General features: G+C 32.1%; 1 protein-coding gene and 1 long non-coding RNA gene across 10 annotated transcripts in view; one reads left to right on the plus strand and one right to left on the minus strand.

Annotated features, from left to right (window-relative positions):
- The window catches only part of LOC148627872 (uncharacterized), a 32515-nt gene extending 20692 nt beyond the window's left edge, over nt 1-11823 (minus strand). For all 3 annotated transcript variants that reach the window (XR_015921754.1, XR_015921755.1, XR_015921762.1), the window contains exons 1-3: nt 11731-11823; nt 10632-10794; nt 9617-9711 (exon numbers count right to left, since the gene is read on the minus strand). This is a non-coding gene — a long non-coding RNA (uncharacterized LOC148627872). The remainder of the gene's footprint in view (nt 1-9616; nt 9712-10631; nt 10795-11730) is intronic.
- The window catches only part of LOC148627874 (SLIT-ROBO Rho GTPase-activating protein 1-like), a 66065-nt gene that overhangs the window by 8386 nt on the left and 38068 nt on the right, over nt 1-19611 (plus strand). For 2 of the 7 annotated variants that reach the window (XM_088580877.1, XM_088580894.1), the window contains exon 1: nt 2302-2483. The exons of 1 other annotated variant lie outside the window; for it this stretch is intronic. In XM_088580877.1, coding sequence (XP_088437003.1) covers nt 2426-2483 — 58 coding nt within the window. In that variant the 5' untranslated portion in view covers nt 2302-2425. Of the gene's footprint in view, nt 1-2301; nt 2484-11882; nt 12214-19240; nt 19385-19611 lie in introns of those variants that run through there. 4 more of the 7 variants (XM_088580843.1, XM_088580869.1, XM_088580904.1 and 1 more) reach the window with 2 other exon arrangements.

Genomic DNA, 19611 nt, shown 5'->3' on the forward strand with positions numbered 1-19611 from the left:
AAAATGAACATGCTTAACGCATTTAATGTTTCTAGACACATTACCGCAAGAAATAAATTCCTTAAATGCTAATTTATTACTAATTTATATCTTTCAAGGCTGAAAAGGTGTCCATCATATCTCGAGTTGATCTGAAGACTAGATCTTAATTATATTTTCAGAAATGATATAATATTATTGAGCTGATTAATTACGAGAAATATATTTACAGGTTATAAATGAGATATTGAATGATATAAAAGGAATTACATGTGGACTATATTTTGTGTAGTGTTCAGAAATAGTATGGATATTCCAGTGATAGACCGGTGACATAAGGTATTTTAATTCTGAAGGATAAAAAAAACCCCAAAAAATCATGCAACCCCTCCCCCAATTATAGGGGACGTACGCCAGGTCTGCCCATTATAAATGTGCGCCCGAAATTTGAAATAAAGCGAATGTACTTTTGTTCAGGTACCATCTTAACGTTCTTACTTATTAACATGAATTAAGATGCTTGGCTGACATTTGATAGTTTTTTATCGGTTAACTCATTATATTAACCAAATCGAAATATTCTCTACATTTCATTTTCGCGGTTATTAATTCATATATAGGGTATACATCAGATATACATGAGCCGATAAATGAAACCGGAACAAAAGAAACTATGAACCTCATCACTTCTTGAAAGGGTTTCTTAAAAAGACATGTTGATCTTAATTGTCACAGAGTCTGAAACTCGGAAGTGGCAACGCCTTTGTTCCTTAGGAACATTGCTCTAAATCTCCTGAAATCAAACTCTTCTTCATACAATGTCTTCGTTTGACATGATATTTTTGCCTTTTACTTCCTTGTTATGAAGACATCCGTTAAAAGCATTGTTGACGATGATGATGCCTAACTATAAATAGATTGTTTGTTGTCACCACCTGTCGCAACATTGCGAACTATTAAAGAATTCAATTTCTTTTCAAAGTGATCATCCATCATTCCGTAGTTAGTTTCCGACATATACACTCAATTTGTCATGATACAAGCACAGATGTTATGATCAGGTGAAGAAAATTAAAGTGTTTTAGGTCAGTATGCCCAACTTTAAAAGTAGTGAATCGGAAATTTGCACCCGAAATGACTTAAGGTTGTTTATTTTGACCGAGGTCAATAAGTCAATTAAAGTTGAGGCAATAAAGGATTTGGTGGAAGTCTATAAGAATTTTGAAATTAATATCTTTCAAGAGTGGATGAATTTTCAAATTCTGAAATTAATATCTCGAGTGGATGAATCTGGTAGTGTAATATAAATTCCCTGAATGAATTGAAGACAGGCGCGTAGCTGCCGTTAGGCAAAAAGCTTATGCCAGCACTTAATTTTGCCAAATTTTTCTGGAGATAAAACAGGAGAGGCATCCAGGAGGCATAAATGATGCTCTAAAACGCTATCTCCGCGGAGCTTCGGGGGGGGGGGGGCTTCGCCCCCTGGACCTGCATGGGGCCTTAAGCGGCCCCCAGACCCCCTGCCGTAATTTTGCCTACACTTCAATTTGGCCTCAGGTACGCGCCTGGAAGACACTTCACCAACATCTAATTCGAGCTTATCAATGACCATTGTTGTTACCGTTGACGATAAATATACGAAATGCTTGCGGGTCCAGGATTTCGGTTTTTTTTTTTTTTTTTTTTTTTTTTTTTTTTTTTTTTTTTTTGGGGGGGTGGGGGGGGGCATTAATAGAACAAAATGCTAAAATTTTTGAAAGTAGAATTTGTGAAAATTTGGTATTTCATGCAAAATCCCCCGCCCACAATTTTAGTAAGGGATTCGCCGGTAGTGTGTCCTGATTTCGGCAAAATATATATTTTGTCACCGGTGACAAAATGCCTTTTAAGTAAATTTAGCACTGAATTCATATCATTTATCAGTGTCCCCGGGTGCGCCTCCCCTAGGCCACGCCTCAGGGGCTTGGGTTTTTAGTCAACAAAATATGACTGTACTTCTTTTAATTGGCAATCAGGCGACGTTCCAAAGGGAACCACTTGATGGTCTATCTGCGGATCTTCCGGCTAATCATATATGAACCTGTATGGGCTAATTATATTTTTACTCTCTAATATTTCTTGGACATTTAAGTTTTAACAGAGAGGGATAATTAAAAAAGAAGTTTTTTAATGATATGACTAAAAGGAATGTATCCTTGCAAATATACCAAATTTTACTTGTTAGAAATTAACGACCTGACATTCGTTAAATAGAGCCATTCCTTCTTCTCCAAACACGAATTCCATTCAATGTTTTATAACATGCATTTCTCGTCTTATTCTCGGTTGCAGCACGAGACTTCCTGTTTACACACTAATACACATCTTAACGTGTGCACCTATCTTATCCAAAATGATGTATTTTCTTATCCCAGACATAATGTAACAAAAAAAAATAGGCACCAAGATGTCAGAAAAGAAGAGAGAAAAAGAAATTGCGAATGAATTCGACAATCAAATGCGAGGTAAGGTCATGTTTACATTTCTTACGCCGTCTGTCAAAACAATAAATCTGACAGTTCTGTCCATAAATCATAATTCTGCTCCGGTAGTGACCATTTGTTTTATTGACTTGATATGATTAATTCATTATTCCGACTATCGTAAGCTCCTTTGATGTGACACTTAAACATCATTTCCGTAATGATAAGTATCAAACGAAACCGGTTGATTTGACCTTATTTGAACCTATTTATATTCTGATTATAACCTTCCTCAATAGATCTTCATTGATAGAAATTTGAATGTATCACTTGGGTTGTTTTTTTTTGTATCTGTTTGGTCAAATATGAATAAAAAATGTCAAATGTTAGAATGTTTTCAAAAATATGGTTGGTAGTCCTTTAACACTTTTTTTGCAACAGAACTTTAAACTAAGGATTTCTTTCTTTGAAATGTCAAACCAAGAAATTCTCTATTAAGTATATGCAGGGCCTAATCTAGAAGGAGAAATGAGCAAAAACTTCCCCTTGTTAGTGCTCACTTCTCCCTTTTGTCTTTGACAGGGATAAGTTTTTGTAATAGATTACATAGAAAAATGTGTCAATTTTGTTATTTTTCAAACAGAATTTACCCAAACTTCTCCATGTCATTGATGTCTAGATTAAGCCCTGAGTACATATATATCATAGCATATAGTGTGCCTATACATATTAGAACTTTTCATTGCAAATTTATGATAATTCTCATGAATCCAAAAAAAAATTCAAGCCAGAAGGACTAAAGTAGCATTATCATACATATCATCAGCTAATTTCAATAACAGCAGACTCTATGAAATATTAGAAATTAAAAGTATTCAATGTAGTGAGTGTCGTGTATGAGGGTGAAGACAACATTTTTTTTGTACCCAGGACTTCTTGATATTTTTATTGCTTTATAGAGTTAATTTATTTAATTGTCTAGGATGGATTTTTGTCCAATTATTTCTTAAGTGAATTTTAATCCCAGACTATAAACTGAAGGGAAAGTCATAAATTGCCTATTTTAGCATACAAATGTAGGAAGCAGTTGTTTACAAGATATATGTTCAGTCACTTAAGTTTGCATTGAGGACTTCCTGGTACTGTTGAAAAGAAATGTGTTTGACTCTGTTCACCTTTGATGTATATGTATAATGTACATATTTTGCATTCGAGTGTTTCATATTGAAACAAAGAGTTTAATTGATAATTAAAATGTAGCATGACATAATCACATTTATATACATGTATTTGAGTTGTAAAACTTGTCCATATATGCATGTATGTGCTAATTTATTAGTTTCATTCATACAAAAAAAAATGTATACATGTACATTTTTTTGTACCAGTATATATATTGAGATGCTTTAGTGATAGTTGTATCAATCTTTACATTGAATTTATTAATCACAAATAGGAAAATGATAACAAATCACACACATGTAGTTCATAGACTCTTACAAGTAACTACCAGTGAACTGAGTGTACTAATTAACTACATGTATGCACACCATAAGTGCTACATGAACATTGTAATTCATATTACAATGTATATGAAAATCTGGTTTTCTCAGAAAAGGCAAAGAATTGAATTGAAGGCACATGAATAATCACAAAATGATCAACAGAGTAAGACAAAAAGATTTGGCAAGGATTCAGTATTTATTTTGTGATTCATGATTGTGGTAACAACTTCAGATCAATTGATGCATTACAGAAAAGTGTTAGAGCTAATTACAGTTTTATTTTGAAAACATTCAACCTTCTTCAACTCTATGTGGGAAAGTTTACTGGCGAAGTTGAGGAACCTAATTAATCACACCTCTTCAACAGAATTTTGGCAATTTTAACTGTTTTGTTTTTGTTTTTGTTTTTGCTCAATGTCAGAATAAGAAGTTGTTCAGCAATTTGAATATGGGCAATAAATGTGCTAAGAAGAATGAAAAGCAAACCCAGTAGTTTCCCCATGAATTTGGACACTGGTTATTCTGAGTCTAATTGTATCTTTAAAACTCAATTTATGATTTAAAAAAATTTTAAAAATGAAAATCAAGGCACACTACATGAAACTAGCAGAGTGTTTACTTACACAGATTTTCTGTATTTTCTACGAATTTTGACTGCAAATTACGATCGACGGATTCTTCATATTTCCTTACTACATTTGTCAAAATTATTTTTCATCTAGGCAAGATCGTTAATTTTCCATAAACTAACTTGGTACTGTGACATCACTAACATTGATCTGTCCACAGTCCGCAATTCAAATAATTCTAAACTATATAGTCTTCAATGAAGAGACAAATCTTAATTTTGACTTAATTTGTTTAGAAATTAAATTTGTAAGTATTGTCATTAATTTTGGATCAGGTTATGCCAAATAAACAACTTTGGGGCAGGTTATGCTTTATGAAACACAAAGCTGTTAACTGTCTCAGAGTTGGTTATTTCACATAACCTGGTCAAAAATGAAAAAAAGAATTCTTAAATGTACCCTTAATATTATGACAGGAAGTTGGTGCAATCTATGCCAATGCAAGTCATTGTAATTTTTGGGTGATTTACAATCATGTATCATAAAATGATAGTGACTCATCTGCCTATTCATAAAATTGTCTTGTTTTTACATTGAGTATGCCAGTAATGTGTGTGTATTCAGTCAGTGACAGACAAATTTGCAGTCATTGACAGACCTAAATTGTTGTAGGTTCAGTAGTTTGTATAGTAATATATGGTATTGCCATCTTGGTTGACTGGATTATATAATTCATAATTATTCTGCAATCACCTCACTTAAATACAGGAAAAGGCATTTAAATACATGTACATAGATTTACATGTATTACTTTTAACTTTTATACAGTTAAATGTGTAGATATAGATTTTTGTAGCATTAAAGAATTATGTGAGTTGAAATGTTCATGTATTTTAGATGTCAATGTACAAAAAATGTACATTGTATCTAGTATTAGGAAAAAATTGGGTCATTGACTGACTTCTGTGAAACATAAAATGTATACACCATACAAGTGATCATGAGATCTGCTTGTACACTGAATTAAATGTCAGTTTAAATGCTTTGATCATCAATTTGAAACTTTGGATGGAGAAACTTTAATACTGGTATGTTCCCTGTGTACCTTGAATGTTAAAGATATATAAATACAGCACACCTTTTTCCCTTTGATGTAGTTACCCATTATTCCTTCCATAGAACATTATTTGAGTCATAATTGTTGTTTTAAACTTTTAACCTCTTTTTTTACTTTTACTTTTTTAAAAACTAGGAAACAGTCATTTATCATAATTTTACCAAAAAATGCTGGATTATTGCAGGTATACATGTATGTAACACCATATACATGTGTTACATATAATTATCAAAAAACATTTGTGAATGATGCAAGTATGCAGTATAAAATTCTCTTGCTCACTTCTCCCAGCCCTTGTATATAAACATGTGGTGTACTTTTAGGGCTGGTTTAGCAGTGTTCGTCTTTAGCCACTAGCCTGAAGCCCAGGGCTAGTAAAAACTGATTCAAGCTAGTGAAATAATGTATACATTTCTTATTTCGGGCTAGTTGAATCTTATACAGTCCTCTATTATTCAGGCTAGTCATTGAGAATTTGGAAGGAAAGGACTGGTTTAGTGTATAGTGCTACAAAATGTTGTCCCTCTATCCTGAATTTGCATCTGGATCGCTTTATACATACAAATGTATGTAAACTGCAAATGAAAATTGACATTTTAGAAGTTTAACTGTTCACAAGTAATACAACCTCCCTTACTCCTGTTAAAAAAATTACCAGTAAAAATGGAAGAAACTTCACATGTACATTTAAAAATATGTGAGACATTTCTATAGTATATGGTAACATGAACCTTCAATTGACAGCCATTAATAGAAGATTAATAGTTTTGTTTAAAGCGTTGTACAAATATTTAATGTCTTGATAAAAGGTTACAAGGCTTCCAGCTGTATTGGATAGACTTTACACCTGTTTGAATTCTATCAATTAAACAGTATCTGTATCTTTACCTACTGGCCATTTAGAGACATAATCAGATATAGCAGGCTAGTAAAAACCATTGTGTACACTTCTTGTGCGAATTTAATTTGTCTACTTTATAATGGAAACATGTTGGAAAGGTACCAAATTTAAAGAGATGTGGTCATTAAATGTTAATTTATTATTTTGAAAAGTATGCAGTAATGATTTTCACATTAGAAAACTCATTTTCAGTTAAGTGTCAATTTTGTGAGGGACTTAATAAAAAAAAATAACCCTGAGGTTTTATTTATTTCAAAAATAATTTCTGCTTTTTTTATTTCAAGAAGAAATACTTTTTTATCAGGTCCTCTTGTGGACCCGTTAAAAAGTGATAGGTCTGTTTCTTCAGTCTGTAACAAACACTTTTTCTGTCAGTAAAGGAAGTTTTGTGCACCAAATTTGTGAAAAATGATACATGTACCTGACCTGTTAGACAGCAACTTAATAAGAGCATGTAATATATATATATATATATATATATATATATATATATATATATATATATATATATCTTGTCTCGGAATGTGACGACTCTATTCGCTACACTGATCCATCGGATCAAATTGATACAGGGAAGATATGTAAACGTATAGAAAGGTCTGAAAAATTCCCAACGATGTTAGAACTGTCAAATTTGCAATGCAAATTTTTGGTCGTTCCCTCCGCGGGACTCGAACTCGTACCGCTGTGACATCTATGGCAACACTGCCTGCACAAAGTCCAGCGCCCTAGACCACTCGGCCAGCTAGGCTATATAAAAATGTAGCTTTCGCTGGCCGGGTCATTCCTCCTAGTAGGATTAATATAGGGCTGTAACTTAGTACATGATATATGGTAGTACGTGACAGTCCATTTAGATGTTATTATGTAGGATAGAGGATCAAATTAATGATGCATGTCACAACAAATCAATATTATACAACGTCTCAGAATGTGACGACTCTATTCGCTACACTGCTCCATTGGATCAAATTGATACAGGGAAGATATGTAAATGTATAGAAAGGTCTGAAAAATTCCCAACGATGTTAGAACTGTCAAATTTGCGATGCAAATTTTTGGTCGTTCCTTCCGTGGGACTCGAACTCGTACCGCTGTGACATCTATGGCACCTATGGTCTAGGGCGCTGTACTTTGTGCAGGCGGTGTTGCCATAGATGTCACAGCAGTACGAGTTCGACAAATTTAACAGTTCTAACATCGTTGGGAATTTTTCAGACCTTTCTATATCTATAAATATATGTATTACTTTCCTGTAGTTCATTTACAGTGAAAGAAATTAACAGTAGACCTACAAGCTGAGTCTATATAAAATCAAGCCGGTCTATGATGAAATTGGCTCAATTTCCTTAGAAATCTACAATGCGGTCTACGTAACATATGATGGGTCTATATTGACCAAAAATTAAGTTTCTAACGCTGCATTTAATCTGAAACCAGTTATTGAATAAAGAAGTTTGATGTCTTACTTACTTATCTTTATACATGTAAAGATGAACAAGTGTATACTTGTACAAACTTCTGTCTTAATTCTATATACTTTGTATTATATGTTTTATTTATTAATTTAGAAACAATTGCCACCATGATGAATTAAATTACTGTACATAACTTTACTTTTTTTGTTGCTACAGTAGTAGTCCAATTAAAATTGTTTAAAGATAGACAACTCTAATTTAAAACTTGGGGTTTACTGCAATATTCATCATATTCCTGCAGTATAAAAGCTGTTAATTCAGAAATAAATTTACAAAATTTAATATGGTTTTGGTGTGTTTATTTCATTACTGCATGAATTTGTAGATTTTGAAGCAGAAGCTGTAGAATATTAAAATCTCTACTATTTATCATGTTAATTTTGAAAAAAGGTTAAACAGCTCTGATCATTAGGTATAAAAAAATGTGTTTTTCATTCTTTTTTTTTTTTTTAAAGTATATTTTTTTTTCAGTTTTTGAGATGAAATGAATTATATATTATCTGAATTTTGCTCTTGAAATACTTCATTGGTGATTTCATGGCTGTCTAAATGCTATTATTTTATATCTATTTTTTAACAAAAACTAATGACTTTAATATCAGTGCATTTCAATTGGTTCCTAGTCACTGATTGATACAAGTACATGTACAACTAACTTTCTGTCAATTATTTATACAGTGATACCTGTCTACACTGAACCCTGAATATGTTGAATACCTGTCTAAACAAGACATTTTTTAAAATTCCCTTTATATCAATTTAAATGCACTTTGAACCTTTGTAACAGAGCACCTGTCTAATTAAACCAAACTTATTTTAAAACCCAAAAGCCAAAGGGGTTTGGTTTAGACAGGTTTCCACTGTAGAAGTTGGTGTTAAGTGTGTTATGCCTCAAGTCAGTTGTGGGAATGGCACAATTTTTCGTTTAAGGCTAGGTAAAAAATCAAAAATCAAAGCTCACATCTTTGGTGCTTCCATAAAATTATTAGTAAAATGAATTATGCAATAAAAATAGTCTTACTATCCTCTGATACATGTTCATGTATTTATGATTTAGAGAATTTGTGAGTTGATCAGCTGTCATTGTTTTTTGAAAGGCTAAATTGATAGATACTATCTTATAAAAAAGCGTTTTGCTTAATTGACTTGTTCCAAAACTCCTAACATTTCATTTAGATGTGATCTAGATCCGTTCTACTTCATATATGAGGCAAAAATATTGTTAGGCTACAAAATTTCAAAATAAAAGATATTAAAATTCAGTGGGATGGGTCAGTTGTCACTGTGCAGTGTTTTTTATTTTGGGTTAAAGGCTTATAAAAATTTCCAGACCCAGTGGTCCAAAACAACAATGGATAGTATACAAAATTGAAATTTTAAAATCTTCCACCACTGACCATGACTGACTTATTCTCAGTTCCCACTTCCATCCATTCAAATCTGTTAAGTGCATACTTCAAGTTTGTTTATATATACATTGTATATCTAATTTCAAAAGTACATTTCCTTCTTATTCTTATAAGGAAATCATAATGCACACTTTTAGAAGTTTGCCTTGGGGAGAGCTGTATGAATGATGTTAAAGGAAGAAACACTTAGACTTACACTTCAAGTTTTATGATGAAGTTGTTCTCCTTGTTTTTATTTTGCACCTCCAGGAACTCATCAGGTAGTAACATGTTTTTTTTCCAACCTCTACCCTAAGAATACAAGAAAAATTATGGGTGTTGTTGATTCTATTAATAAATTCATGTACCAGAATAATTAAACTAAATTCTGTACTGTAGTTTTTTTACTCAGTGTAGCATGTTATTCTTTCTTTAAAAGAACATGAATAGACCATTGGTTATGTTCCCCACTTGTTTCAAGGAGTAGCCCCTCATCAATTACTTCATCATCAATGTCAAGACACCTGTGTTCTTTGTGTCGATGGGACAAATAAACGCATGTAGGAGCCCTAACATTGTGTAGGACGCAACAGCATTGGAATACTTCAAGGCAAATACAAAAGAAGACATACATTTACCTAGATACAAATACATATGTTTTCTATTCTATGAATAAAAATATTTTTCACATTATTCAAAGGTGTGCAAGATTTTGTTTCATGGTGTCAAGTTAAGTTTAACAGCTATTTCAATCTACATCTTAACCTTAGGTTTTTGTAATAAAACAGTGGTGGATAAGACCTTTACTCAGTTTCTTATCTATTCATACCAACATCTATTTTAGACATCTTGATTCTACAATATAGATGTTTCTGTCAATACTAATATATTTGATGTACCTTGATTCAGTTCTTAATCATTTTAACTTCATTTTTGTATTTGTACCCATGGGTTCTATTAATTAAGTCTGACTCTGTGGCTGTATTAAATTTTGTTGGATTTTTTTTCTGTGTTATGGAGAGGCTTGTTTCATATAAGCATTTGTTCATTAAATAAACCTTTAGCATCTTGTATTACATTATGTCATTCAGACAAGCATTAAAAGTTGTAGGACTCTGTATAACCAGTCCATGAAATGAAACATGTTTTCTTGCATGGAATTAAAACTTTCAGTTTTCGTAATCATACTAAAATAGTTCCAGTTAATTTTGACAACCTGGTAGTGGACTTACCTCAAGAGCTAAGTGCATGAGAACAAAGACTTCAAATAGTAATCACTGCTTCTCCACCAAACAAAAATCGTACAGGAGATAGGGTGACAACTGGATAGCTGGAAATCTTAATTATGTGTTGAAGTTTGGTGACATGCCAATCTGTGAGCTGTGCTTCTGCGAGCTAGAATATTTAAAATCTGGCTCAGAATGTTAAACTAGTACAAGCTGTCATCTGTGAATACATGATCAGTTAAATTGTCATGTTCATCAGCACTAAGAAATTGTGCATTTGATATTATTGTCAAAACACAAAAATAGTCAGTCTAAGAAATTGCAACTTTATTTGTCTTCTAGTGGATTTGTCTAAGTAAAATACAAGCATTTTACATTTGTACATGTAGTGCTAGGGAATGATGTTAAATGTTGTCCTATTGCCCAGAACAAGTGAAACTACAATGTACCAATTGGACAGGTAATAGTTATAATATACTTGCTTGAAGGATAACCCAATCTTTTTCATTTTTTAACATGAGTTTGCAAAAGAACAACCTAGATTTCAATTTGGACAAGTAGAATTTTCATCAACTTGCCTGATAGGACAAGGTTCATAAAATGAATACATGAATGTCAATACCCTGTGGTGTGTTTAAATTTTGCATTTATAGACAGTCTGATTTACTCTGGTCTGGGTTTTCTATGAGCTAACTCAGTAATATATGGAGCTACCATGATTTTTAAATATGTAAGGGGCAGCTAAAAATATGCATATACATGTATTGTACATCAAAGACAAAAGACTTTAATTTCTCATTTTTTTTGGCAGTTTTGGAAGTACTAGCTCTACATGCTGTATTGCATGTATTTTCCTTAGAACAAAGATTGCTTGGAACCAGGAAAGTACTGAATAGAGCAATAGTGTGAATTTACACAGCTGATTGTATATTAAACTAATGACAGCTGTGTTGGATTCAAATTAAGTGAAGTTCCTCTTCTTGCTTATTTGTATTATGTAATGTGATGTCACTGGTTTCCTTAAATTTAAATCAGAGGCTAATCCCACAAAATACACACCAAATAACCAGTTCTCGCTCTCTAATTTTTTTTAATTTATATTTACCTGTTTAGAGCGCCACGTATCTTATGCAACATTGTTATATTGATCTTTTCATTTCTTTCAACTTTGTCACAGTGCAGATTAGGACATGGTTCGGTGACCTCTGTTTACCCATTTGACCAATGGACTGTTCCAATAAACAGTTGACCCACTTCTGTATTTACGCTAAGGTTACACATGTCTTAGAGAAGAGTTAGTCTTTATTTCCGGATTAACTGTACAAATTTTGAAAAAAAATCATGTGATATTTGCTACTGTGTATTGGATATTGACACTGTCATTGTTTGTGTATCGGTGAAACGTGAATATCATTTCATTGTTATTTTGCTTGTGACAAAAACGTTAAAGATTATTACCGATGGTGTCAGCTACAGCAGTTGATTGAGAGCAAAAAAATGGCTTCACCTGCCGATAAAAATCATCTTTATTTGACAAGATCGACATCTTTAAGGAGATCGAAACGGAAAGCCAGTGGATTTGGTGGAAGTAAGTGAAAAAATTTCAAATTATTTACGGTTGAGAGAACCGGGTATGTCTTCTGTCAATAGATTTTATGAATGAAGGGCTTGCCGCTTTAATGTGTGCATTTGCTTAGCCTATCGCAAATATCAGTAGATTATGTGTTGATAATTGTTCTTTAATTGATTAATCTGATTAAAATGTGTGCTGATTTAACACTGATAAAATGTGTGTGTGGGTAGATGTACACCATGTACTCCTTGTATTTTGCAGACCAATTTGAAGCAAATGCCATGTTTCAAATTAAAAAATATTTTCAGTGTGTATTGCATAAAAATATAACCAAATAAGCATGCATAATTTGTCTTTACCTGAACAATGCCTTGGTCACGACCACAGAAAGAATTATAAGCATTAGTTAATTAGATTACATATAGCTGATTAAATATTAACATAGGGGTAAATCGGTTTAGAGGGTACATTTACTTCAGTAAGTAATCCTTTAAATGACTTTGAAAAGACTTTCCCAACAGACTACATTGTGTACCTGTACATTGTACTTTCTTTTACTCAATACTTAATACTGAAACTGTCTATTGTCTGCATTTCAACTTTAAATTTTTAGCATTTTAATTATGATTGATTGATTGATTGTTAGTTTTCAATGCCATTTCGGGGGCCAGGGCCATAACACAAGAAGTGTATGCCTTGGTCATTTTCCCTTTTAATTAACCTGTTGCTTATTTTTATACTGCAAATTTTGCATTGCACTCTTCCATTCATATTTACATATGTATATCCAATTATCATGATTATGGCATGATAGTTTTGTTTATTTTTTATTATTATTTATTTTTGGGTGGGGATGGGGGTTGGTGGTGGTGGGTATTTGACTTTGCCCCCCCCCCAAAAAAAAAAAAACAAACTACATGGTACATTTTTGTATTTCCTTGGGCCACTTCTTGTGTCAGTTGCAAATATATTATACATTCAGGTTATGTGACCATTATGTCTATTCCCCCAGAAAAATTAATGTACATTTTTTTTGTATTTACTATTGTATGTATCCAAAAAAAATTTACATGTACATGTAGATTGTTTTGTTACTTACATGATTTCTATGTTAGGTGAAGTTAAGTGAACTACATATGCATGTGCATTGTTTAATTATCTAATAATTGAAATAATGAATTGAGTCAAATTACATATATACAAGTGTAGTAAGAAAAGAAATCTGATCAACCTTCAATGTTTGTATAGGTGAAATAAATTTTAAATTGAATTGTCCCCCTTTTTAGTCCAATCATCAAGCATATTATTGTCATGAGTTGAGTTACTTGTCAATGCCAGTTGGATCCAACATCTGTTTTCCCGAATGCTGTAATCCATAATTTTTTTGAGAGATTTGTTATGCAATTATTAATGAGAACCATTCCATTACACTATGATTGCATGTTAAGGGGTTGTAAAGAATGATGTATTGTTATATTTATTAAACAGAACTCTCTTGAGAAATTATAGACAAGATACATTTTGTAGATTTTTTGTTGTGTCTAATGGAGCTGCATCATTGTAACTTTGATACATGTAAGTGAGGGAAAGTGGTGTAGAAAGCAAATGGATTTAAAGTGACTATATAATGTTTTAATTATGTTATGACACGTTCATTGCATATTGTACATGTTTGTCCATTTATGACAATATTCAATCAGGCAGGGGTAATGACTCATGGCTTTATTCCATCAAAATGTTGTTAATTTGCTCATTTCATATAAAATGCTATAAAACTGATTGTCTTCAGTTTTTACAGACCAGCCCATGACTTCAATAAATACCCCATGCATGTACATGTAACAGTAAATCTACAGTAAAACAACCCATGCATGTTTTCCCCCACCAAGTCTTTTGTATATACACTTACAGAAGTTGTATATCATGCATACGAAGGAAGAAGTCTGTTTTCACTAGTACTTTATATTTTGTAATAACACATGTACATGGAGGTCCAAAGTACATTTACAATGTACATGTAGCAGTCACTCTCAGTAACAATCTCTCCTTAACTTCTTAGCCCTATATTTGAGTTAATCATGTTATACATTATGCCATAACATTAGCTTTTTCAACTCACTCACTCACTTGCTTGCAGTTTTCTTTGATGGTTGTACATGTACAGCATATTATAAATATACATGTACATCTCATTGAATATATTTCTGTCATGTCTATTGTAACTGCTTAACTTGAATAATTAGAAGCGGTTTAGAACTTTGTTCATCTGCACCATTTGGAAAAGAAGTTACATGTACAGTGTATATTATACATGTACATGTTCATGGATAGAGTTAAAATTACACACAGTTTTAGTTTGAATGAAAGTTGGAAGGGTTGCTAGTTTTATATAAAAAGGACTGACAAGCTCATTAATTCACATGTACATCTGAGTTGCTAATAATCCTGGGAACTTGCATTTTACATGTAATACATGTACGTGTAACACTATGTGCTCTAAAGTACATGTTCATTGGTTATGAATGCACATGTATTGTTTACATGTATGTTGCAAGTTTCACCATACAATATACATACATTTTGTTTATGTACATGTACATGTATATCGTAAAAATTTAGATATTTAGTCTTTAACATGTACCGGTACATGTATAATGTAGGAATGAAGGTTTCTGAATTTGGCCCACTATGAAAGTGTTTTACATATATAAGGTATTTACACAATAAAAATATACATTGTGTATATTCATTATTATACAGAGCATGTACATGTATTAAATGTTATACCTTGCACTGCATATAGAGTTTTGAATAAAGCTACATGTACATGCTGAGCTAAGCAAAGAGAGAAAAAGATGGTTTAATACTCATTCATTAACATTGTGAATAGAAATTAGTTTAAGGAATAAATCAGTACAAATTGCCTCAGACATGACTCTTTATTAACTATAAACCCATCAAAATATTGTTTACGGCTTTCTTTACCCATCATTCAGTCAACAGAGAAATGGTATAGTCCACAATATTTGTTCTGTCATGTTGAGGCGTTAGGAAATATTGATGATATATAAATAAACACTTATTTCATCGATAATCCACCACTCAGAACTAATCTTAATATTTGCTCATTTATACAATCTGATCATGATTAAGATTGCGTCTGTTGTAAATTAAGGTGGCTCATAATTATTGACATCATATAAATAGTACTCATCTCAGTTGTCTGAGTTGATAATGAAATTGCCTACTTACATGTATGTACATGTGTAAAAGATGGTTCATGTACATAGGTAGACACAGTGGTATTATTTGCCTTATATCACCTCCAAAATAAGGCTGTTTCCCCAATGAAATTTCCCAATTTGTTGATTTGTCGAAAAATGACAAAAAAAAATGATCCCCCAAAAATATATTATTTCCCAACTACACATTTATAGTCAGATATCGTGTTTTCTATTTAACTGATTATTTGTTTATGACTAATGTTATCCTCTGTAAGATGAATGATTTTAATTACTAATTTAAGGTTTTTCCAAATTTCCCAATGCAAAATGATACTTGTTTTCCCAATTACATGTAAAAGAGGATGTGATAGGTTTGGAAAAAACCAACAATATCACTGGTGTATACAGTCAACATCAGTATTTTCATCATCACCAGCCTTGAATAATTAAAAATATTTATCAGTAACTTCTGAATGTGGCTGAGGTTTTTAGTCATTAATACTAGTAGTTACTATGCTACAATGTAGCAAGCAGTTTTAAACCCTGTGGGTCAGCAGATTATGCTTGAAGATAAATCTGTCATAAAATGTCCCATAAAATCATCAATGAAGCCCTATAGCTGTTGTTAAAGCATGTTGAATTTAAAGGCTTTTGCATGTATGACTATTAGTACTGAATTAAGAACATTGTATAAGTACATGTAAGATGTACATGTACCAGTATTTACAAATGTACATGTACAGTGTACCATAACCATTAGATTTCAAATTAAATTTGGCACTGCATGTGTTACAAATGGTCCCATTACTTTTCTCCTAGCAGCTGTACTTCTTGGCACTGCATGGTAGATTTGATTTTAGTTTGGCATATGATAGCATGATTAAATCATCAAGATCAAAATGAAAACAATTTATAGGCTAAGCTTCTGGCATCACATACATAGTTTATGTTCATAGATTTTCTGTAAGATGATCATTTATTTATTACACAGTTAGTTTTTCAAGTTACTATGTGTGAAATGTTCACTCAGGGTTATATATGTAATTAGTAAAGCTGTGGTACCAGTACTTTAATGCAAGATGTGAAGTACCATTTGGACTTTTAACTTGAAAATAATGATTACTTAGTTCAAGTTGTACATAAATGTACATGTACATGTATATATTATACATTTACATGTACATGTACTTACCAGTAAGTCACTTGCCTTTCTTAATATTTCAACTTAGCCAAAGAGATGAATGTATAAAGATGAAAATTCAATCTATTTTTAAAATAGAAAACAGATGACCTGTAGAACATACAAGATAAATAAAAGTATACGAAAGCTCAAAGGCAACTTGTAAAAAAACATTTTGAATCAGAGTTCAGTTTTATGAAGTCTTGAAACTGTGCTGACCTCATAAACTGAAAAGATTTGTACATTACTTATGAACACTTCTGCTGACTTGCAGAATGTTGGGAGGAATTGAAGATTCTACTCATATTTCCTGTATAACTGATAAAAATAATCTCAAATTTAATATGTTATCTTAAAAAAAATTATGATTCATTCAAACAATTAAACTTAATATGCTTGTTATGTAAACTGTACTTCTTGCTACTTTCCTCAAGTAATTTTACATGTAGAAAAATGCATTTCCAGTTATCACTGATGAATTAAATTTTTTTCCCTATTATTACTTGGCTTGATTTTGGATGAGATACATTTTATCTAAACCATTGCAGCAATTTATTATCTTTTATACTGTGAAAGTACTTTTAATTTGTGGATACCAAATTTCTTGGATTAGGGAAGAAACACATGTCCGTGGATTCTTGAATTTGTGGTTTAGAGGTGTTCAGTGTACACATAATTGGAAATCTCCTTTTCGTTAGGAACCAAATTTAGTGGTTTTGCCAACCCACGAAAACCACAAAAATTAGTATCCCATGAAAAATAGTACTTTCACAATAAATGTTATTGATTATTGTAGAAATTGTATCTGTTTCTACACCAGTACTCTTTTTATGCAACTCATAGTAACTGACTTACTGCAACTATCGTAGTATATTGTAGTTTAATTTATATACACACATCAATGTCCAAACAGGGGTTAAGAATCACCTTTTTCCTGTCGGGCTCGCTTCTTGCAGAAAAGTTTGTAGTAACTTCATATATAGGTGATTTATCTCATTATAGTGTTTTGTTTTTAGTACACTAATTATTAAAGTTAAAAACATCTTGCCAAAATGAATAAATTTGCCCTTTTAATTTTGGTAAAACTCTCTTTAAAGTGACCTTTTTCTATGATAAATCCCCTCTGTCTTGAATTTCTAGCTGCATGTACACACATGTATGTGGAATAAAATTTTATATGAACTTAGGGAATTTTCTTTGTAGCTTACAACACGTACATGTAAGTTATCTATTAGCTAGTGGGTTTTGCGTAATGTTGTAATGGTTGACTATATATTTGAACTGACAACTGACAAGTCCAATAGTTAGAAGGATTGAGTGACAGATTGACATTCCTATTGCATTCTTTGTTAGACTGTTCAGGTGAGTCCCCATGCTGCTGTACATTGTATGTGACAGCTGCTTCTTGAACTCACCTTTTATGCAAATTCTTTTGTACAAGCAATTCCAAATTGGATGAAAAATTGATCACCATGATTGATAAAGCTGCTGTTCATGCTTGGTTGATATTTTCTTCTTTATTTACTGTTTTTTCTTGTAATGGGCCGAAGCTTCTAGTCACAATGGAACACATGCTGAGTGTCTATAATTTCTTTTCTATACACTGGTATATGTATTTGTTTAAGGCTGCAACACACTTATAACAAGATTTAACACTGTGTAGTCCCTTTTAATAATAAAGCTACTAGGGACCAACTGGTGTTAAAATACAACCTTAAAATAACATTTCAAATGAAATGGGGTGGTCCAGTGTTCTAGGGTTCCATTTTTCTGTCACCCAGGGCAAGTGCAATTTGGTGTTGGAAAGTTGTCTATTATGTTCTATTTTCCCTTTGACAAGTAGGAAACTGAAATTTGGAATGATTTGTAAAGTTTAGAAAGCAGACTTTAACCGTGGGAAAATTAAGTTCTCATGGAAATCTAAAATTTTTAAAAATACCACAACACTGTGGTCTTTCTCGAAGTTACTTTATATGCATACTTTAATAACATATAATTGTCCTACATTGTGCATGTTCCTTATATACCCACTCCAAAAGAAATTTTTGGTTGGACATATTGATAATACATATTGTCTGTCCATCTAACTGGACATGTTTGTATGTTTTGTTGGACTCGCTCCTCTCTATTTGTACATTGTATGTTGGAATTTGCAATTAAGATTTTGCAAGTATAAGTTTTTTGTTGCCTATAAAGGGAATCAATTCATCTTCAGGGTTTGATGTGAAGATGGTTCAGTTGTTTAATAGTGGAAAAAATGTAGTGGGCATAGTGACATATGATTTTCACCAATGAGCAGGGTCACCCTTTGATGAATTTTCTCCTCAGTCATATATTTTTGTGACCAGTTTGACTTAAATTAGATGAGCATGTAACCTTGTAATAAGCCTACCAACCATTCTTGCAAGGATATTTACCATAGAATGATCTGTAATTGTATTAAACTTGCAGCATTGTTTCATCTAATGCCAAATTGTTCAATTCAATAGATATTCTGAATATCATAAACCACAAACATATTATTTCTTGTACTAAGAAGATTGAAGTTTTTTCCTTTAAATTAACACAAGCACTCATTAAATGATTCAGAGGTTTTCAGGAAACAAATAAATGTAAGCCAGAAGTGTTTGTTTTATTTTGCTCTGGTTTGTAACACTTTGCTGAAGTATGTTAATGACTACTTGAAACTATCGTGTGTATACGCATACATGGATATTGTACATATTAGGACTCGTGACTTAACTATTAGTGAAAACAATGGGATCAGTTAAGCGAAAAAATCGTAAGTTGTTTTATTCTCCCATTTGATTTTTTTTTAAACAACCATGTGCATGTAATAATTTGATTTAATTTTGGCATACATGTACATTTATGTTGAGGATACTGTACTTTGTATCTGTCTGAAATCTTATTTCAGGAAGTAAACCTAGATCTTTGTTAGGAAGTTGTTTCTTGTATTAAACTAATTATATATATTATTTTAATGGTGACAGACAAAGTTATCTTTCT

Source organism: Perna viridis, chromosome 1, assembly GCF_037379345.1.
Source record: "Perna viridis isolate PV_CMFRI_1.1 ecotype Kerala chromosome 1, ASM3737934v1, whole genome shotgun sequence".
Taxonomy (NCBI): domain Eukaryota; kingdom Metazoa; phylum Mollusca; class Bivalvia; order Mytilida; family Mytilidae; genus Perna; species Perna viridis.